This window comes from Strigops habroptila, chromosome 2 (assembly GCF_004027225.2).
Source record: "Strigops habroptila isolate Jane chromosome 2, bStrHab1.2.pri, whole genome shotgun sequence".
Taxonomy (NCBI): domain Eukaryota; kingdom Metazoa; phylum Chordata; class Aves; order Psittaciformes; family Psittacidae; genus Strigops; species Strigops habroptila.
Genome location: NC_044278.2, coordinates 95310555 through 95337837, shown reverse-complemented (window position 1 = coordinate 95337837; position 27283 = coordinate 95310555). Strand labels below are relative to the sequence as shown.

The window sequence follows — 27283 nt, the reverse complement described above, 5'->3', positions numbered from 1 at the left end:
ATTTAAATTCCTGAATTTCTAATATTGCCCTTTGGAGGTTGGGTTTTTTTTCCTCCCACCCTTTAATTCTATTCTTTCTCAGTTAAAAACAATCTTCCTAAGTACAAGAACACCTTAGGTAGAACAGACAATATGTTTTAGTACTCAGGCCACCTTATTTGGAAGCACCTCCCCACTACCATTTCTGCATGATGGCAGTAAAAACTACACTAATTTCTCACCTCTCCTTTTAGTAGCCACTTCTATAGCACTATTGCCTCCTGGTTTTGATAATCACTGCTGCTCATCACAACAACGGCAACTCAGAGTTTAAACCCACCAGAGCTCTCTTTCTCTTGATGGAATTCTCTCTTTGGATATGCTTTTCAGTATGTTATATTTCACCATGAAAAAGTGCAGGGGGCTCTCAATCCCCACCCACTGTTTTTCAAGTCTTTCTCATCTTCTCTCCAGTAATTTCAGGCTAGCTATAAATTTTGTGCTTTATTTATGCCCCTGGTACTGTGCACAAGTCTTTGGCTTCAAATCCCTGAAACCTGCCTCACCATCTTTCCCTATGCCAGTCCTTTTTCATCTCTTCAATACAGGTTGCTATAGCCTACTTTCCTGTATTTCTATACAGGACAAGCAACCAGTCTCAGAGCTGCTTAATATAAGGTATTTTTAAAGGTCCCTTTTCCAAACCTCCACAGTCACCAACTCAGAAACCCACCAGGCCAAACCATGTATTCAACCACTCCTTTACCAGTTTGCATCTAGGCTGTTATCAGTCCCATTCATTTTTCAACATCATGAGAAGTTCAGTCATCTTCAGCCTGAGGTATCCTTTGCAAAGCTGCATGATGACAGCACTTATTCTGTGATCACAGAAAGCTTCCTTCTTCCCAGTTACACTCTTTCATGAGCTTTGCAAGCTCCCAAAGACTTTATAAGCATAAACTAACCATATAATCTGCCCTATAAGGCCGAGCTTACAGCTTTGCAGAAAGACCTATTTATTTTGGACTGAGAGCGCTAGTGAAGCAGCCAGGAGCACAAGGGACACAAAAGACCCACCTTCCACTGCTGCTAAGGATTGCACTAGTCCACATCCTCCTGAAACAAGTACTGATTAGATGGTCTACCAGATTAGTCTAGGACTAACATGGCCTGTGATCTCTCTGACCTTGCACAGAGGTGGACACCAGGGGTTTTATGTACCTCAGATGTTACTATAATTTCAGCTCTTTAAAAGGTCCCTAAAGTCCCAGTTTCATAACCCCTTCACCTACAGCCTCCAAACAACTCGTTCCATCTAGCAGCAACACACGCAGCCCAAGGGCAGCGGAGGCCAGGGCTGGCATGGTCAGGACAGAAAGTTTACCTGAAGTCTGGTTAACTGTGCTAATACTAACAATGTATTTGAAATAGAAGAAGGTGTTTGGTGGGAATACAAAGTTCTCTACCAGAATTTGCCTGATGCGAACAGACATAGAAGTGCTCCGTCCTCGACCACGCTTAATGAAGCTTCTGAGCCAACAGAAATTGAGAGTTTGAGTGATATTAGTAAAAACCTTGGTCCCTGAAGACTGGCTGGCTAGCCAGTAAGGACTGACTTCCTCAGTTTTGGCCTACTGATCATTCACTGAACAGATTCCCTCCCACTGCTGTGATGTTTTCCTTTCAAAGGAAAACATTTCCCCTATTGCTTGTGAACAGAGGATCAAGCATCACTTCAAGAAACCATATTTCCTTTTATAAAACACATTTAAAACCACACAATTCTTAAGTCTCTCTCCCTGACAGCACCACCAAATTGTTCACAATCATTAGTTAGAAAATACTTGGTTAAATACCGGTAGACTCCATTTACTTCATCCGTTTCTATGGCTGCATCGTCACAGAGCGCACAGAAGTAGTGGTAACTTCTGCGACAGGCCCTTTCCTCGCAGCCCACAGTGGCTCCTTTCTTGCGACAGAAGTTGCACACCTAGAACAGGATGAGGTTCCACAGGTAAGCATTGCACACAGCTCCTGACAATCTTGCCACACAAGGCAAATGCTATCCTGCAGGAAAATCCAATCTTTCATTGCAGCCGCCTCTGTGTAACTCACCAGGCAAGTTCACGCCTGCAACCTCCCATCCTGGTCGTTATTTCAGCCACCTTTTTGCTATCTTATTTCATACTGATGAATTTGTAAAATTATGCAAATCATCACATGAGGGCACTGGGCAATTTTCCCCCCTCCTCGAAATCTTGCCCAAGGTCTTTCAATATTAGTGCTTGTATTAGTGCTTTTAGTGTGTTAGTGTATTTATGTTTTCTAGGCTAACTTTGTAATGGAAAGAGTTCCACCCAGGATGTAAGGGAGGAGGGCAGCTGAAGACAAAGCCAGTAAGAAAACCTCATATAAATAACCTTCCTTCTGCTAAAACCAGAAGGTGTTTCTCTTTACACTCATGGATTGCATAATTTTGTTTCAGGCACTGGCTTAGTCCTTTACCAAAATCTCTTAGGAAACTTAGACTAAGGACTTGAAGGCCAGATATCCAACACATTTTAATATAACATTAACTAAATTTTACCAAATACAATGTAAATCAATGTTTCTAACTCTTAAATCTGGAATTTCCCCAATCTTAGTAGAGCAATAAGTACTATTCTGCATTTTTTTTCCAAACATAAACTAGCCAGACAACCTTCAGTACTCTGAGACAGGACTAAGTGCAGATTCAGAGAGAGACTCCTTACCAGCCGCTTTCCTCTCTTGAGTTCTTTCAACACTGATGCCACATCAAACCTTATATCCAGGTTATCTGGGTTATACTCTTCAGATTCCACAAATCCTGAAGAAAATAACTAAAGACAAAAGAGCTGATATTAAAATTTAACAGAGGGATTCAGTCACCAGTGCAGAAAAGGGAGGAAGGGCACATCTTTTCTTCTTGAACTTGCCCTACCTAAGAAGGCTGATTTTTCTCCGTGTTTTATAAAGGCTTCACCTATGCTGAACAAGATGCTTAAACCTTTTACCAGTCAAAAGTAGTTCTGTCTATACAGGAGATTTCACATGACCTGAAAGCGAGCTACAAAAAGATAACAAGATGAGGAAGTGAACTTAGTAATAGTGTGAATGAAGAAAGTCTGCAAGCCCAGCTGGCCAGAGTAAGGAGGAGAAGCTCTTCACCTGACAGACCTCCACACCTTGAGCATCTTGTTACCTCCCCAGCTGCTCAACCTTACAGCTGGGTGCAATATTTCTCTGTAATAAGATTTTCATACAGTCCAATGCTGACAACAGTTGACTGCATGAGAAACCTAGGAACATTTAGGAACATCGTACAAAGCCTGGGAGAAACCCACAGAAAATGTATACACATACATTTGGGCCACTTTCGTTCCCACAGAAGCACTGAGCTGCAATGATGGTAATTGAGGAAGGGGAAGTTCTTAGCAACTTTTTTTCTAATCATAGAATCAGCTAGGTTGGAAAAGACCTTTAAGATCATCAAGCCCAACCATTACCCCATTATAGATATATATACCTATCCTGGGTTCAGCTGTAGCAGTCATTTTTTCTCCTTAGTAGCTGGTGCAGTGCTGTGTTTTTGACTTTAGTCTGAGAACAACGCTGATAACACTGATGTTTTTAGTTGTTGCTAAGTAATGCTTACTCCGACCAAGGACTTTCTCAGTCTCATGCTTTGCCAGGGAGGAGGGGAAGCCAGGAGGAAGCAGAGACAGGACGCCTGACCCAAACTGGCCAAAGGGGTATTCCATACCACAGCACGTCATGCCCAGTATATAAACCGGGGGGAGTTACCCGGAAGGCCCAGATCACTGCTCGGGTCGGGCTGGGTATCGGTCGGGGGGTGGTGAGCAATTGTATCCTCTCCACTTGCTATTTCCCTTATCATTATTGGTGGTAGCAGCAGTGGTTTTGTATTATCCCTTAGTTACTGGACGGTTCTTATCTCAACCCGTGGGAGTTACATTCTTTTGATTCTCCTCCCCATCCCTCCGGGAGCGGGGAGGAACAAGCGGGGGGAGTGAGCGAGCGGTTGTGTGATTCTGAGTTACCAGCTGGGCTTAAACCACGACAACACCCTATATATTATAGCATTATAGAGCTAATTCCAAACAAAACTGAGCTGCCCTTACATCAACAGGCAGGCACAGTCTGTCTGCTCAGAAGGTGATAGCTAACTGCAAAATCCCGAACAGCACAGAGGAGCCTAAAGCAGAGAAATTGGTTCAACTGGGGGGGAGAGGAAGAGAGAAAAAGTTTCAACATTGGAGCAACATTATAACCCTAACAAAACCTGTTTCAAAGAAAACATCCAAGTAACACTGTGAAACAGGTATCAAATGTTCTGAAATATTCTGCTAAAAAAACCCCAAAGCAATACAACAAACAAAAAAAGGTAGCAGAAAAATGAGAAAAGCCAGAAAGCTGTTCCAGCAGCAAGCACATCTCCTGCACTAAGTGACCCCCAATGAAGGGAGAATGTGGCATCTGTAACAGATTCTGCACACCAAGAACCAGCCCCGCTGAGACCCTGGAATAAAGGGGAGGCACACTCACACAAGAAGAATGAATACATTCTAGGGTCACAGCATGCTTAGAGCTTGACAGCTATTTTTACACAATCAGCTTCTGATATTTTTATTCCTTATTTTAAATAAGGCACAGACTGGAAAGATTTTTACCTTGATATATCAAGTGATATGAATATTTTCCTGCAAAGGTTTAAGTGTGGGAAAATCACTTGGGGGGCATGTGGTGGAACTGGGGTCTAACACAAGTTGCAGTAATATAAACAACTTTTTAGGGTAAAATACAGTTGTCACTTTCAGGACGGTTGGTATGCACGGAATCTGCTCTACCATGGCAACACAACCTGCTATCCTATAGGAGCAACGGAGGGTGGAGCAGAGTGGAGACACCGCGGCCAGGCTCTGTTGTGCTCCCTGCAGGACCGGGAACGTGATGGCACCATACAGCTGATAAGCTGCATAGCAGCTGCCAGATGGGAAATATTAGAGATGTGCATTGCTGAGCCAGCAACTGTGGCAAAATCACTTCCCTTAGGTAAACCTTGCTCATTATATCTCACTGTAACACCAAAGCACACTTCCATCCCAAAGTTCCCCACCTCCAAGGTACGACCACCCCTCACTGAGCATGAGCTTTGTATTTTTCTTGGCTGTATCTTTAAGGGAGAAGAATTTTACACCAATCAGTAACTACGGTATGTATGACTGGAGTCACACCTAAACATAAAGAAGTCATACAAAAGCAAGTTGAGGATGGAGGAAAAGTCAGGGAAGGCTCCAACGTAACTGCTGGGATCAGTACATGGGCTGAACCTGTCTGCTCCTTTCATAGGAACACCCATTGGGTAAGATGTGCACTCTGTGTGCATTGAACACTTTTACTGGAGATTAGAGCTTGTCTGTGTATTGCTTTAAATCTGTTTTTGCAGTCAGATATTATCACCTGCAATCCACGAACCTGAATTTGTCAGGATTTGATATTAATAGTTATTCCATAAACTGCCAGTGTTAGTCCTTCATGGGAGCCAGCAGCCGCTGGCAGTGGGTAACACATTCAGATAAAGTGGGCAGACCCGCTGAGGGGTCCCCTGATGCTGTTGGCATATTTCCCTGAACAGGTCAGTGGAATTGCCCTCCAATCCAGCAGGAGTGGATCAGAGGTGAAGAGTCCCTATAACGGGACACTGACAGACTGGTTGGGCATAAGGGTCTTGGCTTTCCTGGAGCACTGATAGACAGAGCAAATACTAGGGGTCGAGAAAGTCCCCTCCTTTCACATGACATTAAGTAAGCACACAACTTTCTCCGGTCCGAGAATTGTCTCAAGAAGGCCTATTCCTACTGCTAGACTACACGTGTGTCTCGAACCACTGACCAGGAACAGACACATGAGAACACTACAAACCAACATGTCCAGCTATGTTAAAAATGGACAAGCAGTGGAAAATTCCACTCAAGCCCTTCTTTTCCATTCCTCTTAGGTACGAGCCAACTCAAAGCCACTCACCAGACAATCCTGATGAGCTGCAATATTTCGCTCTTTGGCAATATACATCACAGAACCAGCCTCCCCATCTGAGCAAAACGCACACGTTCTTCTCACCATCTTCGCCATTATCCACAAAACACCTGGAGCAGGAAAACTGGGACAAAACACAAAGCAATTGAGGCCAAGCAGGACAGAGGACAGTGGAGCTTGCAAGCACTTGTCCTCCAACTGCTCCTTCACCTACATCCCCTGAACCTTGGTGCTTTGCTCCTCCAGCAACAACTACTAGTAAAAAGGCAACGCCTTCTCTTGGGAGAGCAGTGGGATGGAAACCAGCTCACAGGAGCTCCACCACCTAAGAGCAGGAGGAAAACTAGTTTATTTCCTCTTGGAAAGCCACTAACAAGTCATAAGAGGTAACACAAGAATTTTCAAGGTTGCTCAGCAAATACCTGCTCTAACAACAGCCCCAAGGGCGGGCCAGCAAGTCATGCCCTAGATGTTAAACCCTTTTTATTTGGAGGAGGTCACTCATTCATAGCAGTGCCTTCCATAAGCTACTTCTGCCACACGTGGGTCTGCAAGTCAACAGAGGAGAGAAAAACAGCTGTCCTCAAACTTCTCCAGTGCCCTGCAGGAATTCACGAGGAGGAAACACTAATTCCCTCCTGCCCTCCAGAAAAACAAGGAGTAAACACCAACTTCTTACGGAAAAATGGATGTAGCAAAGCAGCGCGGAAAGGTTTGCAAGTAAAAGGGGGCAGAAGACAGAGTCAGAAACAAAAGATTTGAATATTCTCTCTCAATGAGCGCTAATATGAGCCACATCATTTTCTCCATACCCTGGGATTTACCCCATGGACATTTGTTCTCTTTTCCTGGCCATATCATAGAATAGTTAGGGTTGGAAAGGACCATCTAGTTCCAACCCCCCTGCCATGGGCAGGGACACCTCACACTAGACCATGTCACCCAAGGCTCTGTCCAGCCTGGCCCTGAACACTGCCAGGGATGGAGCATTCACCACTTGTTCGGGCAACTCAAGTCTTTATCATTCTTATTCACACAGTCTCTCTCCTTTCCCCCAGCAGCTGAAAAATGTTAAGGCCAGCTACTTATTCCACAAAACAGTCTAAATGCTTCCGAATAAGCCTTAAGCCACCTCCCCCAGGAGCTGAGAGTGTCACTCAGTAGGAGCAAAAGTTTTACTTTATCTGTGGTTTCCGTGCAAGACCACTGCAGAAATCTTCAACAACTTCCCACTCCTACAAGGTGTGATACTCCAACCTGCCCTTTGCTGGAGACGTCACCTCTGACAGCACAAACTCCTGTAAGATAACGTAAGAAAAGTTTGCTTTTACTTTCAAAAAGTAAGAAGATTTGAAGTTAAATTATTCCAGTGAGAAAGGCAGCAAGGCCCAAGCACAAAACAGGCAGGAAATGAAGGGGCAGGAAATGTCAAAATCCAGCAAATCTCGCAACCTTTTCGTGGCTTTTAACAGCCAACCACTCTTTTCATTAGTTCCCATCTCCCTTCCATAAAACAGAGGAAGCAGTCTCAAGTAAGAACACCAGAGTAGAAGGGGATCTGTCTGGGGGGGGATTGGTTTGGTTTGGTTTTTTCCTCTAACTCTGCCATCAAGAATTTGCTTAATCTTAAAGTTACAGCAAGTGACTTTGTCTCCACACATCTGAGGCTTTTTTCCCTTGTTCTCCTGTCTCTTGTAAGCAAGGCAGGATAGTGACCAAGTTCCAATACCCATTACGTCCATCTCAGAACTTAAGCACAAAATAAATACCATGGAAACGAACAGAAATGCATGGAAATGTTAGAAACAGAACAGAACACAAAGACAGAACTAAATTAGAAAGCAGAACAAGCTAGAGTTTGAATGCTCTAGAACTCAGGAGAAGTTCTCTGCAGCAAGCTCATACCTGGAATCGATGCAGATGCATAGGCCCTGCTCAGGCCCAGTCAGAGGATCCAGCTCTACAGGCTCTGGGAATTTCGTGAGGAAGAGGCTGAAGGCAGAGTCTACAGTCCCTGGTGTTCCCACAGGCTCAGAAGAAATCCTGGTGCTGCAGGAGAACAGAGGGCACTCAGTCAAGGTCAGTCTTGGGGTTACTCCAGCACCTTTGCAGGAATCCTGAGGTGGTGGAAAGACCATTCCTCACTACAGAAGCAGCCAGCCTTCACCTGCTGCTCCGCTGAGCTCGATACCGATACATGTCCCCTACAGGATCACTGCTTCAGCCCTGTCCCTTCCCCAGCTTTCTGCTACCCATTACTGCCAGGGAGAGGTTACTGGGAGCTAAATGGGGCAATGGATCTGGCTGGCTGCTCTCAAGTGAGGAGGGAGAGCACACGGTTTCAGTTCCACACTGTAACATTTCACCTAAACAACACCCTTCTTTTGCAGGTCTTAAGCTTGCTCTTGAATTCCATTGGAGACCCCAGGATCTGTGTGAAAAGGTGAGAAATTGTTCCTTATTGAGCTCCTCCAGTAACACTTGTGACAACATAGATCTGTTATTCTTTCTCCTACTGTCTCTTTTTCAGGTTGAAGAATCTGAAACTTAGTTTTTCCTTGCACAGAAGCTGTTCCACCCAATCTCTTCTCTACTCCTGCTATGTTCCATGAGGAAAAAATTACTTTCAAAAATGGTGGCCTACCATTTGCAGTACAAAGTCATGATGCACTCTGTATTTTTATCTTCTTTTTTTAATAAATCTTCATTTTCGATCACAGTTTAGACTGTGCTTCCGAGCACGGAGCTGACACTTTTGCAGTATTATAGCCCCGCAGATCTCTTTCCTAAGTGGTATCGGATATGATGGAGGGTACCAGTGCTATGGCTGTTGCTCAGGCATCATTTTCTACTTGCAGTGATGGATTTTCACCTGATATTTTACAGTCAAATCACTGGCTGTCACAAAGTCCTTCTGCAGCTCTTCACAGCAGCTTCCACTTTGACTGACACAGAAGCAGACTGGGGGAACCAAAGGAGACTAATTCATGTGTAAGAGGTAGAGGCCCTTCCACTACCCTCCACTAACAACAGAGCAAATGAAGGTGCAAAACAGAAGACAGGAGAAGCAGCTGATGGACAGAACCGGTCACAGCCTCTGGCTGCTCCTCCAGGACCTGTGCCATTTCCTAGAAGCAGTTTGGGTTTTGTTTCCAACAGTGACAAAATGGAAGAGAACAAGAAACGAAACAGAAAGTAAAAAGAGAAGCAACCATTATTGCTGAGTGTGCAGGGACTGTGCCACTTCCAAACACACCTTGCGAAACATGACCAGTTTGTCTAAGGATTTCTGCTCCAGAAGCAATTCTGAAAGCATCTGTGCACATAATACATGCGTTTTACACAGAAGGAAACTAGGGCACAGAATGTCACTCGGCATATCACAGACGAGTAAGGAAAAGAACCCAAGTCCCCTGACTTCCAGCGTGCTACTGAAACCCAGTGCCCTAGCTCCTGCCCTGCCCTCCTCTTCACCCCAGTATAGTCAAGGATTTGATAACCTGGAGTAGGGAGAAAGGAAATGACACACACATTACCCCCACTGTATCCTCCATTTGCATTCCATGGGGACAGAAGCACTGCTGCTCATAACCTACACAAGCCCCCTCCCTGTTCTCCCCCCAGTGACTAGCAGCACAAACACACCCAGCTTTGCAATGCTTTCAGAACTTACTGTAGCATCACTGCAAGACCAAGACAGCCAGTGGTCACTGGTGGTCACTCACTGGTCATTCCAGTCACTGAGCCACTTCCATATAGTCTCACCATAACCAGGGGGGGTTGGTGGTCTTCACCATAACCGCTGTAGGCACCTCTCGAGTGCCCACCATAACCCCCCGACACCCCCCACTCACACCACAACCTCCGTGTCTCGGTTGTTATGAGTGAGACACGATCAGCCACAGTGTAACAGGGCTGTGCCTCGGTCTCGAAGTGACAGGTAACACTATAGCACCACTGCAAGACCAAGACAGCCAACGGTCACTAGTCAGAAAACCAAAGCAGTCGCTGTTATCACCTTTCACTCGCTAAAGGGGAAGAATTTTTAAGACTATATATAAAAAATAATGTTTTAGAAAGGTACATGCTAACATATTTGACCCAAGTGATGAGTGACTTCAGAGTTCCTCATTAGATCGAAACTCTTACCTTTTCACAAGATGACAGAATCACAGTTTGGGCTGGAAGGGACCTTAAAGCTCATCCAGTTCCAACCCCCTGCCACGGGCAGGGACACCTTTCACTAGACCAGGTTGCTCCAAGCCCCGTCCAGCCTGGCCTGGAACACTGCCAGTGTCACCCCGTCGGGCCTGCCCCGGCCCTAAGCCTCGCAGGGCTGCTGCTCGCTCTATTTCCCAGCCCGGGAGGCTCAGCGCCGGGCAGGTCTGGTCGCGGGGTGCCTCCACGGTAACGTCCACGGCCGCTGAGGTAAACCCGGGGTCGCCCTCACAGCCCCGCTGTCCCTCAGCTCCCGCACGGCCCATTCACTGACACTCGGAGGGGGGGGAGGGCTGACCCACCGAGGGGGCGCCGGCAGCCGTGTTCCCCAGTCCCCGCTCTCCCACCCCCGCAGCGTGACTCACCGCGGGGCGGCGGGCACCACGCACCGCAGCTCGCTCGCCGCCCGGCCCGCACGCACTGGCACTTCCGCGCCCCGCCGCTTCCCCCCGCCGCTCCCGCGCGCGGAAGTGGGCCTGCCCAACCGCGGCGCCGAGCATGCGCAGCGGGAGCGCGGCTCCGCGTGCTGCCCCCCCCCCGGCGCTGATTGGCTGAGGCGGGGAGGGGCGGTAGAGGCGCGCAGCCGCTCCAAGGGTGAGCGAGGGAGGGGTGCCCGGCCCATCCCCCGCGCCTTTGGGAGTGCCGGCTCCCGGGATCGCGGGTTCGAGACCCGCGCCCGCCGATCTCGATGGCCGGCGCCGGGCAGCCATGTCCCGAGGAATTTCTCCCGCGGGGAAGAGGAGATCCTGCATCCTCCCATCGTCCCCGTTGGTTTTTGCACGTCCCTTAGGCAGGACAGGTAGGAAAGGGTGAGGGGCTGGATGTAATGGGGAGGTCAGGATCAGTGCCCAGCGTGGGGCTAGCAGGGTGACATCTGATCAAGCAGCTGGTCCAGAAGATGCATAGCAAAGGCTGGGACAGGGTTGTGTGCCTCCCGCAGCCATCAGGCGTGTTGCTTAGTCTCCTCCGCTGTGGAGGGGCAGCAGCTGCCCTGTGCTGGCTTCATACTTGGCCAGCACGTTAAGGACAGGACGATCGCAGTGGCGCCAGTCAGCACTGCCCTGGGTCAGGAGGTCAGACAGGCTTGTCCTCGGGCGACAGCGGATATAAGACTGCCTACCATGACAGGCCCTCGCTGCGGGGCGTTGCTGGTGCTTCCTTGCTGGTAAACCTGACGGCTCATATATGGGCAGATCCCCTCCAGCTGCCCGTGTCAGCAGATGATGAATGCACATCAGGTAACGCAAAGCGTACGCAATAGTGGGAGCAGCTCCACACCACTGAGACATTTCCTCTTCCTGCTTCACACAGGTGCAATGATTCTGCAAGCTCTTTGAACATCAGCGGCTTCAGGCAAAATCAGAACCACAGTATGTCAAGCTCTCAAACAGGGCCATGGGAGAGGCGAGCTGAGGTTTCATTGTAAAGCAGAATGGTTTACAGGTCTGTTGTCTCTATTGAAGGTCCACTTTTAACAAGCTTAAACAGTCCTCATGCATGCTGAGACTGCTGAGAAATTCGAGCGCGTTGTATGTTGCAGCACAACTCCATGTTTTTTAAACTTGAAGCATCCAAAACAAACTCAAAAACCAGTTTAGGGCCACAGGTACCACATTCTTCCACAGTTACACAGCAGAGATGCAGCCCAATTAAAAGAGGAGTAACCCTAAGCCACATTGACATAAGTCATCTGCCGCCTCATGGCCTCGGGGCCAAGAACTGGTTCTTGCTTCTCTTTCAGTTTGCAGTATAGCTATAGGCTTGCAATCTCTACTCCAAGGCCACGGCAGTGTCTCACAGGCATGTTTCTCTCCCATATACAATTGCCTAAATCATCACTAACTCTTGCAAACAGCACTTCTCTCTGCTCTGTAAAACGGGAAATCCAATGACAAAACCTGCTAATGGCCGAACAAATTCCAACACCCAGTTCCATGTGGTCTGCTGTGCATGACCTCCACAAATTCAGGAAGTGAAGGTAAGGTGAGCTGCGGGGCCAGCTTTAAATCCATCTGTGATGGATGCCCTTGACTCTTGACCAAACTTGTGGTAGTTTGGTTCAGTGTCCAAAGGAAGCAAAGGCTTCAGCCACAACCAGGCCAAAAACTTCTCTATTTCCAACCTGTTCTCTGAAAACCCCCACAGGAACAGGGTGACATGGTGAGCACTGATGCATATGGGCTTGGAAACCAACACCTGCTGTGCAATTAACACATGAATAGCAGGTGGTTCTTCCAAGACTCATTTATCAAGGAACAAAGAATGTTGTGGGTACAAGGAGTCTCATGTTTACCTTTTCCATAACATGTAATCTGACTGCAAGCCAACCACTTTATTCCATGAATACGACAGCCTGAAGTGAGCCTTCTTTGAGCTCTCCCTGCTAAGCAGCTGGCTGCACAATGGTGATCTTCTCTTGAGCTGGAACACCTCTAAAAGTTACTCCTCGAGGCTGAGAGACCCCTTACCAACTGCAGATCTTTGGTATGTGACCAGTATCACACACAACCTCATATCATAGTGCACTAGATTTTGTCTTAGTAACTTTGAATCATTATTATATCCTCTCTCTGCAATAAGTAAGAGTGAACCTTGCCATCGAACTTCATCTCATCTCATTTTCACAACATCTTACTTCAATGAAACCACTTGTGCTGATACCTTTGGCGCTGGTTCTTCAAGCGGTCTGCGACATCACCTTCTTTGCGCAAGGCTCCAACACATTCCAACTCCACACCTCTGCACACCCATCCCTTGCTCCGTTTCAGAGCCACCTCCTGCATCTGCACTCAGTGTTACCTCATGTGGCTTGTTTCTCTCTTACCAACAAACCACACGGCAAGGATTCTGTCCTCCACTACACAACGCAGCACTGAAATGAGGCACACTGGATTTCTCAAGGACTTCTCTCTGTGTCATAAACATGGAGACGGATGTGTGAGAGACTGATCTGAAATCAGACTCCTCTGTCCGTTGTCTCAAAGATTGGTATGAGAAGCTGAGATGGAATTCCACCAATCCATTGTCTCAGAGATGGGTGGGAGGAGTTGAGATAAGACTCCAACATCCATTGCCTGGGAGAAGGGTGTGAAGAGCTGAACTGGGACTCCACCATCCATTGCCTGAGGGATAAGCGGGAAAGAGCTAAGACTCTTCTGTCCATTACCTCAAGGATTGGTGTGAGGAATTGCTGCCCATCATCCCAAGAATTGCTGCAGACATGTGCAGTTGAAGAGCTGGCTGCAAGACCAGGGAAAGTAGTCCACCAGGAATGTGTAATACATGACATGAAGAAGAGAGGTACTCCCCCCAACTCATTATAAAAGGGGGAAAAGGTCATCACGAAAGGGAGCCATTGCTATGAGGATGACTCCAGAAGGACACCTCCGTGAGGACACTCTCCACGGATATCTACTATCAACCCTGAGGGACACCCTCCATGAGACATCGCCATGAGGGCAACTCCATTAGGACACCTCCAAGGATACCTTCGAGGGGATGACTTTAGAAGGACACCTCCATTAGGACACCCACCTCCGACAACTACCACGGACTCTTGGGGGACAGTCTGCTCCGATACCGACTACAAACCCTGAAGAACTCCCACCACTGACTACGACGGATCCCCAGGACACCGCTGCGTCCATGGTGGTGACTCTCTCTCTCTCTGCACCCTGAATCCTTGCTTCATTTCCATTCTTTTTCCAAACTGTTCTATCGCTGTCCCCTTTATTACAGTAATTTCCTTTTTGTCTAATAATTGTCTTTTTGTAATAAACCAACTAATCGATTACAGTACTTGACCTCGTTTGCGTCTTAATTTCACTCTTGGGATCACGAACGAAACAGGGCCCGACACTGGGGTTTTCTCCAGTCGGACCCTGACAGGATGCAACCCAACAAAACCCAGTTGTTTCTCTCCTGCAGCAGCAGGACTTGCCCAGCTCACTATGTAGCAAGGACAGCTCTGAAAAACTGTTTTGATTAATCTCATCTCTGTTCAAGACTATTTGTCCCACTGCATCCATCAGGCTTAGGTATATTCTAATAATTCTCGGCCCCCAAATAGGGAGACTTCCATTCATAATGAGTGTCAGAAAACTGAGCTTTGCTGACTCAGCCTTGTGGAAGAGCACAGAAAACATCAACTAACTGTTGCTCTACATCAGGCATGTCTCTGATTTTTGGGAAAATGTGGCACAGCAGCCTGAGTTATTCCACTGCACTGAGCACTCTGTTTGCAAATGAAAAGGAGGGGAGAATGATGAAGACTAAGAGCACAGAAATTATCTAGGAAAACTTTGATTCCTGTTGTTACGACAAACAGATCTAATTCTGTAAACTAGAAAAGTGGCATTTAAACATAAATTTAAAAAATGATCAAGTGAAAGGCATTTTAATTGAATGTAATTAGCTCCACAGACTGAAGTGTACTGTTCACTGCGCAGTAGTCCCTTCCAGCATATAGATCTCCGGGTACATGTGTTGACAGTAAGAAAGCTTTGCCTATAGGGTTTTTTTCCTGCACTTCTGAACTCCACACTGACAGGAAATCTCGGTCTCTGGCATGCTTCCAGCTTCATAACCATAATCCCAAGTGAGTTCAGTTCCGGCTTTCACATGCCTAAGAAATAAAATAGTTAATTTGTTTGAACCAAGTGAAACAACACTGTGCTTGCAATTTGTCACCAACCACTCACATGCAACCCCTAAAAACATAGGGGCAGGGAGCTTGTTGGGAGAGAGCCAAGAGATAAAAGGAGTCTCTGGCACACGCATGCTGCTTGGCCTACCAGAGCTATGGAGTGTGCAAACAGCCACACCTAAGAGAAAAGAATTTATCAAGCAGTGCAATAGGTTCAGAGTCTGAACAGCCTGCTCTAACTTAGAGGCAAATTCCATTCTGGGAAACAAAAATCTAACAAAAAAAACCCCCCAAAAAACCCAGAAGTGAATAAATCTAAATGAGAACACAGACAGTTTTGTTATTTTTCCTGTGTACAGTGCATCACTAAGATTCAAACAGATCTCTAGATACACTGATGAGGAAGACTATTGTCTCTGGTCTGACAAGCCAGGTTTTAATGCATTTGCACTACCTATATGCACAAAGCCTAAGATTCGGAATTAAGCACATGCTACTCATGAACCAGCCACTTTGACATGAAAGAGAAGAAATTTCTAAGGTAGGAAATTCACTGCCCCAAACGAATGCCAAACTAAATACCTCAGTCTTAGATGCTGAGCGACAAGTGAGGAAAACAACAATTAAATAGGAGTATTACTAAGAGAGTAATTCTCCCGTATTCTTCACTGGATATAAGGAACATTCAGTGAACTACAGGCAGCAGGCTGAGAACAAACAATGAGGACTTTGCAAATATCACGTAATTGCAACCTGGAACTTGCTGCCTTAGGATGTTCTGGAGGCCAGAAACATCAAACAAATGAAAAGGTGACTGAGCAAGTTCACAATTAAGCTCAATGATCCAGATGCAGTCCTTAATGTAAAAAAGCTGTAAAAGGGTGATTGCCAGAAAGCAGGAGGGCCAGCCAGGGCAACTTCCCCTCAACAGTCTTCTTCCCTAAGTGTCTTCTGCTGACCACTATTTCCTCTCTCCACTGGCCTCAGACCCCGCTAGACAATTCTTTACCAAGTACCTGAGCAAGAAAGACTCTCACTAAACAAGCTTTTTCTGGCATATTTCAAAACATTGTCTTCACAGTTCTTGGAAGCCCTCCTCGCAGCGCAATCCACAGCATCTGTGTCTGTATGGACCAGGGTTGCAAGGCTCCACAGAGGATCAGTGCTGCCTGGAGTTTGTCTGGAATGAATTCTCTCCTCTCCATTGTAAGTTTTCACCTAGTACACCTGCTGCCACGTGCATCAGTTAGCTTCATTCCTACAATTCATCTTTCCCACCCTGGGTTTAGCTGCTGCCTTCTTGTATCTCACTAGCACCAGCTCTCTGCACCTCATTTTCTGTCATCCACTAAGGGAAGACACGTATCCTTTGCTTTCAGAGGAAGTTTTCACCATCCTAATGCCACCTCCCCAGGATATGCTTGACTACACAAAGTCCTGCTTCTTCTGGTAGCTGCAAGGAGAAAACCTGGAACCAGCTTGTTTGGCCCACAAAGTGTCTCAGCCTTAAGACCCTGTAGGATCTAATCCTGCCCTATAGGACACAGATCTGCTGGCCATTCCTTGAGACACAACACTGGAATCAGTGAATCTTGGCTTTCAAATGACCATGCTGAATTAAACCTATTTTTCCACTGAAAATTATCACTGAAATGGACTTCCCTCAAAATGAAGCTTCCCTCTTTATATTTCAGTGCAAAACTGAAGAAAAACTCATTCGTGATAAAACAGCTGTATTTTTTCAATGTTTAGTGCTCAATAATAAGTCACCAACAAGAAGGTACTTTCATGGTTTCATGATCCAAACATCTGTCTGTTGTTATTATTTCCTAATAACTAAGCACTGCTTTTTCTCCTAGTGCCTTGAATGGACAGCATTCAACTTCCAAAACCTCACCTGTTTGTGAAGAACGCCACCCATGGGAAACTTCTGTTGTGAGTCTCTACAAAAACACACTGTGCAAAGAGATTGGGGCAGCAGCTGTGCTGTAAAACAGAATATTTGAATTAAAAACAGTGCAACACCTCATCGTTAGCCATGAGATATTTTGTGTCAGGTATCTGTCACCAGTAAAGGTAGTTTCTTTCTTCCCTTCTCCAGCCCACGCAGAACCTTGATTACTCAGTGCCATTGCCACTGATGCTCGCAGTAACTGTGCCTCTTTCAAGTACTATTTCCTTCATATTATGAAAGTATTTTTGCCTAGGAAAACCAAGTCATTTTGTATCAAGCTGTCCTCCAGAAATTTATGGGGAGAATTCATCTTAGATTCAGGATGCACCACAAATACTCAGTATGTGACAGATGCTCTTGCTGTCAGCCAGGGGAGCAGTGCTAGGGAGCAAGCAATAGATTAAATGATTGTGTATGTTGGCAAAGAGATACGAGATGTGAAAGGTTATTCAGGTGCTCGTAGGAACACGTGTATGCTCCTGGATGCGGAAGAAAGGTTTCAATAAATTGCACTACTAAACACCATATTATCTCTGGAAGGCAGAACACCTTAAATACATGCAAGGATTTTGCTGTAAAAGACACATATTCATGCCAATGAAGAGAAACAAGTCACTTGCAGAGTACATGCAAACATGTACTCTATGAGTCTATGAGCCATTTGTCTTAGTTGCAGTACTTGGTAATTCATTACTTTTTCTTGGCAAGTCAAAACTGAGAGTTATTTAGCAGATATGTAAACAATATGACAGACTACTTTCTGAACATACGATGGAACAGTAGGGAAATTTCCTACAACATCACAGCACTTACCCTAAACCAGCACAAGCTAGAATTTACAATGGTTGGGAACAAAAACCAACGAGGCTGGGAGAAGGCTTGTGGTTCAACAAAACGTGCCATTTGCTCTATGGACCCCCCAAAAAGGCTGTTCAAAAATTTGGGAGAAAGATGCCATTCATTATTGGGGAATATTTCACTCGGGTAACTAGTGGTGCCAAGAATGACAGCTGGTATGTGGTATGCATCATCTCATGGAGGCACTAACAGCCGGTGTGACCCAACCTGTTGTTCTGTCAGTTCAGAATGCAAGTATCACCACACCCCCTGCCTTGTCATGCACCTACCACATGTATGTGTTTGCATTCATGTGCAAAAGCCTTCCCATTTATGCAGGTGCACAATTTATTTATTTAAGCTAAGACAACCAAGAAAGCACATGCAACTTTTTACTTACGTTAAGAAAACGACCCACATTTCCTTCTTTTGTGGCATCCAGTACATAAATATTTCCTTCATTAGCATTCTTCAGAAGCATCCTGTCACCATCAGCTTCCTCACAAAATGGGTCTTCTGACTGCCTGTGATTCTCCTTTTTGCAGTCAGCCTTTAGTGGTATGTTTTTGGATGGCCTCACAACACACATGTCATCCAGCACACCTGACTTGCCACAATCAGCACCCTGCAGAGACACGCTCTTTCTTTTGCATTCTGCACTGTCCACATCAGCAGACTCAGTCTGTCCAGTTTCCATCGGATGTGCTTCCTTTTGCTGTTGAGTGGATTCTGTCAATGGACATACAAGTTATTTTTCAATGACAGCCTAAACCTTTGCCTGGTTTGTCCCAGAACTATTACCCATCCAACCTTTGTTCTCCAAAATGTACACAGCTTCCTTGCTATTTACAAGTCTATAACACAACCACCCTTTTCCACGCCCCTCATCAATCCTCCCACAAAAAACTGTTTCCTGCTGTGGTGCCTAAAACGCTTGCTCACATGAGTAAGCTAGTCTCTTGTTCTTAAATCCCACTCCAGATTGACTTCGTCCACATAGCATTTTATCATTTTATCTCCACCTTAATTTCTGAGATAATCACAAACTGTTATTAAGACAGAGACAAGATGCAAGTAGTTTCATACTGCCTTTCCAGCTTGGGGTGCCTCCACCCCTGCATTATACCCTCTTCAATTTTTGTTGACTGGAACGTCAACCTAGTACACCTGTGTACTAGGTGTAACACAGTAAGATTCACAAGACTGAGTCTCCCACAACTGCACTGGATTTGAGAAGCTGCTGTCAGGACTGTTCGACACGACCCAAGATCAACTTTGCAGGCAAAAGACTGCCCTGTACCAGTTAATGCAATATATCATGCACGGCAGCAATACCTTCTGTACCACTGAGCTCTCTTAAGACAGCCTAAGCATTATGCAGACAACGTCATTCTAGTCTGAGAACAGGCCTGCCCACATCCAAACATCGCTTTCTGCATTTTAAGTCTATCACCTGATGGGGCACAATTATACTAAGAGTGCAGTATTTATAGCTCTGCAAACCTACTTTCTTTTCCTTTCTTTGTTCCACTGGTTAGTTTTGTTTTGCTTGACTGATGAATCTGAGAACTATTATCTTCCTCTGAGCTGGCACTGTGCACCATTGTATCAATTTCCTTTAAACAGAATAAAAGATAATGAAAAGGTTGTGATGCATTGTTGCTGTATGCAACTCTGGGTCAACAAAGGATAGCAAGCGGCTTTTAGGACTCTAGCGTTGAAGTTTCAAACCTGCTGTAACGCATGGCTATGGCTAAGTTTCAAAAGTTACTGCAATTGCAACATTTATCTTTATTTCAAATTATCATTCAGAATAACCTGGAAGGAGCTTGCTGCTCAATAAAATATTCAAGTAAGCGCCTAAGTCCCACCAATTTAATCAGAATTTACATACGTTTGTGTAAGTTACTGAACCGAAGCCCAAACATGCTTTTTACACCGTTTCAACAAAATTAACAGATGTGGCAGCATTTCTCCTCTCCCACCACAAAAAGGCAGTTAGTTATATGAGCTTGAGAATGGACAGTGCTGCCAAATGTTAGCATGAAAATCCCGTGTACATTTCTTAAGTGCAATGAAACCAATGACACCTACAGAGTAAGTTTCCCCAGCTTCCCTCCTTTGCACGTATTTGCAGGCAATGCTTCGCACCCAGGTCAGATCAAACTCTCCCAACTGCTGCACTGCATCACAAAACTGTGTCCAGCTCCTGAGATTTTCTTCTCTCCCTGCTATGTCATTTGTTGGGGAGACACCACAAGAATATTATCACTCTGACCCCCTAACTCTGCAGTTAACTACAAGAGGGAGTGGAGGGGGAGTGTTGTGGTTTAACCCCAGCCAGCAACCAAGTACCACACAGCCACTCACTCACTGCCCACCCCTGGTGAGATGGGGAGGAGAACTGGAAAAAGGTAAAACCCATGGGTTGAGATAAGAACAGTTTAATAACGGAAGTTAAAATTATTATTAAGAATAACAATAATAATGGTAGTAATAGTAATGAGAAGGGAGAAAAAAAAAAGACAGAAAGAGAGGAATAAAACCGAAGTCAGACAGGTGAGGCACACTACAATTGCTCACCACCTGCTGACCGATGCCCAGCCTGCCCCTGAGGAGCCCCTCCCAGCTAACTCCCCCCGGTTTATATACTGAGCATGATGTTCTGTGGCAGGGGAGGGTGGAACTAGGCGATCTTTAAGGTCCATTCCAACCCAAACCATTCTATGATTCTATGAATATCCCTTTGGCTAGTTCAGGTCTGCCTCTGCTTCCTCCCAGCTTCTTGTGTCCCTCCTCACTGGCAGAGCATGAGACTGAAAAAGTCCTTGGTCAGGGTAAGTGCTACTTAGGAACAACTAAAACATCAGTGTGTTATCAGCATTGTTCTCAGACTAAAGCCAAAATACAGCACTGCACCAGCTAGTAGAAGAAAATTAACTCTCACCCAGATGAAACCGGACAGGGAGAACGGTTTCTTAAGACTCTCAAGGCTGGAGTGTAAGTGAAGGGTGTGGAAGGGAAGGCTGTGAGAGTAGTTAATGCTGGTCTCAGGGAACATGTTGAAATACTGGTAATGAAGAAGGGATGGGTTATAGCTTCCAGCACACCAGCTTAGCTCACAGTCCCATGAAGAAAAATCATTAGAACTATTTAAATGTGTAAAATGAAAAGGTCAAAATTAACATACATATTCAGCACAGTGAAAAATTAATCTATTAAAGCCACTTACTACCATTTTTTGCTGGTGATTATGAAAAATAACTGTTCTAGTTCCAGACTTTCTCGCAGTGTCAATGCTTAAATTCCATGGATGAACCCTGTACAGAAAGGTCAAAAGGAAATTATAAAGACAAAAAGAGCCTAAGTATCTCTCTCACACACATTTCTCTAACAATCTCTAGTTCATAAAGAACAGACTACAGCAGAGTCTGCTGTCTGGCCTTGCCCTAAGTTCTGTGACTATTTTGCCTTTAAGAATGGAGGACATAGATTAGGTTCTCAATAGTGTTTGTAAAAAAAACCCCAGTTGTTCATACTTTTTTGAGAGATCAGCAACTGCTTTTACATCTTTTCCCAGTTCTCCTGCTGAGAACCAAATTCTCTGTTTTTTTACGATTATTATATCAGATCATCTCAAAATAGAGCACCTACAGACAAGAGTTTTACCTTTTTCCTGCTACCACTTGCAACAGTTTTGACAGCGCAGCTTTCAAACAGGAAAAGAAAGATGTTGTGGGAACAAGGGATAGAGAGGAAGACAGAAGGGCAGACCGGCAATATATACCAGATGTAGAAAATACTCTCCCACAGAAGAATCTCACTACTTCACATGAGGAGAAGGTTGAGGAAGGATGGGAAGCAGTATTTGGCATATACAATTATAACATCTAAAATCATATTAATTTGGATTACATTCAGAGTGCAGCAGCAAACACCACTTTCAAAACTAATCTTAGTAACTGTGCAATGTCTAGCAAAAAGTAACAGCTCTTATTCAAGAAAACTTTCAAGGTAAAATATTTAGATGTGTTTTCTTGCCACAAAGAAACCAACATGGTACTTCTTTGGGCTACTGATAATGGCAACAAATGCTACTCTCCGAGGCTTTTTTAAGATTTAAACCCCTTTGTAAATTCAAAAGGTGCAGTAGCCACAAGAAGTTGTGACAATATTACATGATAACATTGTTTGTCCTTTTAAAGGCAATCTGTCTGGGTGAATGGCATGTCAAGCTTAGCACACTGTCCTGGATTCTACAATATTATCTACAATAATCATCTGATATGAAAAGAGCAAGATTGATTTTAAGAATCCTGACAGACTATGAAACCCTGACTGTAAAATGAACACAGGACCAGAAACTTTTGCATAAAATCACCTGCAAAAGTGAGGTGGTGTCATACTCCTTACAGGAAAGGTGAAGGCTCCTAGGAGGAAAGGTTATGTTACAAAGAACAAGAGGTTTAGAGACTGGCAGCAAAGGACAGGACAGTTGGTGGCTAATTTGTTATCAAACTCTTCAGTGTTATCAAGTATCTTTAAATCATTTATCTCAAGTATTTTCTATTAATTCTTTCAAATTAGCATAATTATGAATGCCCTGAACAGACCAAGTATACCCAGGAGAGAAACTGGATTTCTAAAAATGCCAAGTAGTGCACACAGTAAATAAAATTAACATAGAGGAAAAACTGTCCCACTAAAAGAAATAATCAGGAATAACAAAAAAGTTGAGAAAAAAATCCCAACAAACCACCCTCAGGTGAGGACATTCAGCTGCACTTTAAGTTTTACAAAGGACTTTCTAGAACAGCAGAATATTAGTCTTGTTATGCTTAAGTTTGCTTCTGTAAACTTACAGGGTTGATTTATTTTCATTATCCACAGTCTGAGACAAAGATTCTTGCTTCTCAGGAATGTCATTTTTGCCAGTCTGCACTAGTTCAATCACAGAGTCTGAACAATCAGTGTCGAGTTTTCTTTTTTTGGAAAAAAAGCCATGGACTCTGTTATTCAGACCATTCTTTTCTTTCAGCTCTTGACCACCACCTCCCAGTACTTGAACTTCAGCTCTGCTCATTAATCTGCCTGGAGAGGAGGGAGAGGGGCAAAGATATGTATTTTTTAAATTGGTTGTTTGCTAAGATGCATCACACTTGCTATCGCAGCTCAAACTTACATAAAACCAACCAACAACCAAGAACATTATTTGGGAAAGCAAAATATGAATGCATTTACACTGAAAGAAAACTAGCCCTGGCACACAGGATGCACAGACCTGTGAGGCAAAAATCAACAGTCTGAGACAGGCTTTGCTCCAGAATGGTTTTGATTGCCTGGCATCATCGCCCTGCAGAGTTCTTCAAGGTTCTTCATCCACCTGACCATCTTGTGAGTTAACATTGTTGACTCACTTCTCATCCAACCCCGTATTTCCCTGTTCTCAAAAAAATTCCAGGGCACAGGCCACAGGATAGGGAGAATTACACTCTACATATTCTACGGGTCACCCTCTGTTACCTGAGTAAGTACAAACAAAAGTCCCCTTGTCAATATCATCTAGGCAGCGGACGCCCCAGCCTTTCTTCTCCGTGTTGAACACTTGCAACCTGACTTGAATGCCATGCTGTACAACTCTGTTCTGACACATCATCTTGTCACACCTGCACGACACACTACACTCATAAATTCTGTCAAGAAGAAGCAAAACAAAACACAATGTCAAAGAATGCATTACCAAAACAAAGTTGTTACTATTAATTTCCCTCCTAAGCATTAATAAAGCAGTTGACTAAAGCTGATTGTGCAGCAGTGTTCTGAAGCCCATGACTTTCTTGATGGCCGATTCATCAATTTTAATACTCTGTCAGAAAGATTTTGGTAGAAGTAGACAAGAAAAATAAATGCTACCTTTTTATTTTATCACACAGAAGCAGAAATCCCTGTGAAGCACCTCTTTCTATGTTGAAACAAATTTTAGCAGAGCCAACCTGTCTGCCTGGAGGTGACTGTACCTGTCATGGGTTTTAGAATTTAATGAAACATTTCTTAGAGAATTCACAATTATGGGGTTTGGTTTTGTTGCTTTTTGTTGGGGTTTTTTTCTGTTGTTGTTGTTGGGTTTTTTTGTTTGTTTGTTTGCTTGGTTGGGTTTTTTTGCATTTGTTTCTAGGCTCACTGGCAGCTTTAATTCTGCAAACCAAACATAAACTAACATCACACAGAAAAAAGGACTGAAAGAGGTCCTTAAGCTTATGGGTTTGGCCCTTAGCTATTGCAGAACGCTACCTTGCGCAATTCCTCTCCTAAACATCTGAGGTTCCTGGCATGTTCCCAGGCCATGTATTAACCCATGGGAGCTGAGTAAGAGAAAGGGCAAATACTTGCAGCACTGGGATGGCTTTAGAGATTCTTGGAACAGTCACATATAACCAAGTCTGGCAATAGCAGTTGGCTGATATTTCTTCAGGACTCTGGTCCCACAGAGCAAATGGGTGGACAACATATAGGGCAAAAAACAAGGGTGGCTCCTGCTTCCTGCTTCTTTGGCTGACACACGCTATAATGGTCTTGTGATAGACCTTCTTCCCCCATGGAAGGTTTCCTTCCTGTGTCCCTCCTCCCCTTGGCATGCCTGAATGAACCAGCATATGTGCCAGCTATGGCCTGAGCTCCTGGACCAGCTAATACTATGTTAATCTTCATACTCTTCTTGGACCTCGAGCTAAGCTGTGAAAACTGTAGTTCCTGCAGTACAAAAGAGTTTTATTCCTCCCATTACTCAAGTCACATTAATTATTTACCTGTCATCCTGATCTGTCTGTAAAATTGTGACAAAAATGGAAGTTTTCAGTAAACCAGAAACTGCAGTTATTTTAGTCCTGTAGCACTTACACTACAGGAGTACAGTAAGAGCAGACAAATGAAATAACAGTTAATAGTTCTGTCTTTCTTACCCGCTAGGAACAGGTCGCTCTAGCCTTTTGTAACTGTATCCACAGGATGTTTTAGCACCTGGAGATAGAGAAGTTTTACTACAGCCTCTTGCAGTTAGCTGCAGGCATGCACATTTTGACCTAAAAAAATATCAGTAAAACATCTCAGAATTTATTTGGGGCAGCGTAAATCAAACATACATCTAGATAATTTAAAATGTCCTTGACTGTACCACCCCTTTATATATACCTGTTTTCCCTCCCACCCTAGCTCCCAGGAAGTGAAGAATTTCATGCTGTGGATTGGAGAACTCAGGCAACAATGCTGGTCTTCACCATCTCATGTCATGACAACTCCAAAGACCTCATGGATCAAGTCCTGGACCCCAAAACTGCACATCAAAAGCATCTCAGCTCTTGGAAGAGTTAAGTGCAAAGAAGCAGCATGCTATGTGTTCCCTGTTCCCCACCACTCAGCTGAAACTAAGTAATTTTAATTACTGAAGCTTCATTATACTAGACTGTGATTTCAAGCTTTATTTGGCTTATGGGCAATTATACTGCACACCAGCACATGCAACTGCCCTAGCTATCAATAATACAAAATGAATTCAGCACCAAATAACACCTATAAGCATAGATCACACAAACACCCTTCAAGAAAGTGGACAAAATTATCACCAAACTCACGTTAACTGTGACAAGTTCCCACAGAGTAACATGTAGCCCAGAGTTACTGAGCTTTAGAAAAAGACAGCAATAAGCAGCATCATCTGAACTGCTCAGAACATTAATGTGTTCTGTGACTTCTAGCTTCTGTTTAGACAAAGGGAAAGATGGGATGCAGAGGTTGTGAATGGGGATGTTTCCTCCTCTGCCCTCAGTAACCTCCTAAGTTCCAAATGATCTGGTCTCTCCAGCTGTCCCATTCATCTCTAGGATAACATCCCACAGCAGGAGTTGCAGCAGAAGTTGTCATGCATGATCCTTCACTGCCTGCCAGGAAAATGAGCATTCCTCTGCTGGCACAAGACTCTCCCTCTCCCACTCCTTTCCCAAAGCTGAGAGATGTGCCTGCCAGCTCCACCTGAAGGAGTTGCACTGCTAATTTGGGAAGAAAGGGAAAGGAACACAGTAATCCACCTGCTGATTGCTTTCTCCCCTACAACAGGGGCTGGACAGGTAGGAGCACCCAAGTTCTGCAGAAGACAAAGACACAGTGGTGTCAGTCAACACAGAGCATGGCACAAGACAACTACCAAATACTCCAGCAGCGTTGGTCCTATGTTATTCGTCACTGTTGGGTACTGTGCACCTCCATTAGTGACACCAGCCTACTATTGAGGCATCATGCACCACATGTCTGGCATTTGATTTTTCTACCTACCTATCAATGCAGCCATCTGTGCAGTCACATGAATCAACAAACATGCTGGAGAAGTTGTTGAAATAATATCCTCGTGGCCATGATGCCCTCCGATATTTGAAATAAGGTAATCTTGCACGGTCAATATCATTGCAGAAGGAAACGGGCACAGACTCGGCTCCATTGCTAATATCAAAATCAAACACAAGGGGTTCAGGATTTACAGTGTTCCTGCCCAACAGTACATATGTGTTGAAGGAGAAGTAATCAACAAATAAGAAATTGCACTCAGTTTCAAACAAATAATTTTGTACATCTTGAAAGCTTCTCAGACTCCGACCGCAAGGAGCTTTGTAATTCACATCCAGTGATTTGGAAAGGCAGTCTGCTTTTGCATGGCGTCTTTGGAAGTGAAACAGGATCGGTATCTTAAGAGGATTTTCACCCTTGTAGGAGCCTGCTGCTCTGTTGGCAAGACACGCACTAGAGCACTTGTGGTTCTGATACTGCAGGTTTGAAGGTAAATCTTGAATTTTACTAGATGCTTCTTTACTCCCTGAACCTGTTTTTTCCATCTCCTTATTTCTGCTATTTGGAATAAAAAAGAAAGAAAGAAAAAAGAGCAGCAGCTTAGAAAACAAGTAGAACACTCAGGATTTTAGTGATCAATGTTATTAGTACAGGAAGGAAAGAGCCTATTGCTAGAAGGCCAAGGGCTTCTCTGAATCACTGTTCTCATTGTGTTACTGTCCTAACATCATATGAAGACATATTCATTGGCATTAAAATAAAATTTAAAAAAAGCAACAGCTTCTTCCCAGAATGAACTTACATACTAAACCACTGAAAAGATATTAGGAAAAAAGCCCACAATATCTTTACCCCATCTTCCAAGTCACTACTGGAGGCCAAGTACAGAGAGACTCATGTGCCTGACAATCTGCACAGTCTGTGAAAGCCTCAGAACTGAACTCAAAAATTCGTAAGTCTTTACCCCGACAATCCTGGTAATACTCATGGATCTTTAATCACAGAATGGTTTGGGTTGGAAGGGACCATAAATGTCCCTGCCTATGGCAGGGAGGTTGGAACTAGATGATCTTAAGGTCCTTTCCAACCCTTACTATTCTATGATTCTATGATCTAATCCACCCCCCTGCCATGGGCAGGGACACCTTCCACTAGCCCGCGTTGCTCCAAGCCCCATCCAGCCTGGCCTCGAACACCTCCAGGGGTGGGGCAGCCACAACTTCTCTGGGCAACCTGCT

General features: G+C 44.6%; 1 protein-coding gene and 1 long non-coding RNA gene across 2 annotated transcripts in view; one reads left to right on the top strand and one right to left on the bottom strand.

Moving 5' to 3' along the window:
- Positions 1 to 27283, bottom strand: part of LOC115604452 — a 44970-nt gene that overhangs the window by 11413 nt on the left and 6274 nt on the right. Inside the window, exons 8-22 of the mRNA XM_030477577.1 lie at positions 26037 to 26603; positions 24671 to 24790; positions 23235 to 23404; positions 22574 to 22802; positions 20944 to 21031; positions 19219 to 19327; positions 18112 to 18440; positions 16818 to 16906; positions 14788 to 14899; positions 10578 to 11060; positions 9783 to 10014; positions 7242 to 7335; positions 6046 to 6181; positions 2733 to 2840; positions 1836 to 1969 (exon numbers count right to left, since the gene is read on the bottom strand). Of these exons, the coding sequence (XP_030333437.1) occupies positions 1836 to 1969; positions 2733 to 2840; positions 6046 to 6181; positions 7242 to 7335; positions 9783 to 10014; positions 10578 to 11060; positions 14788 to 14899; positions 16818 to 16906; positions 18112 to 18440; positions 19219 to 19327; positions 20944 to 21031; positions 22574 to 22802; positions 23235 to 23404; positions 24671 to 24790; positions 26037 to 26603 (3000 nt within the window). The remainder of the gene's footprint in view (positions 1 to 1835; positions 1970 to 2732; positions 2841 to 6045; positions 6182 to 7241; positions 7336 to 9782; positions 10015 to 10577; positions 11061 to 14787; positions 14900 to 16817; positions 16907 to 18111; positions 18441 to 19218; positions 19328 to 20943; positions 21032 to 22573; positions 22803 to 23234; positions 23405 to 24670; positions 24791 to 26036; positions 26604 to 27283) is intronic.
- LOC115602716 lies at positions 10882 to 13386 on the top strand. The gene is made up of 2 exons (XR_003989703.1): positions 10882 to 11074; positions 11587 to 13386. It is a non-coding gene; the product is annotated as an uncharacterized LOC115602716 (long non-coding RNA).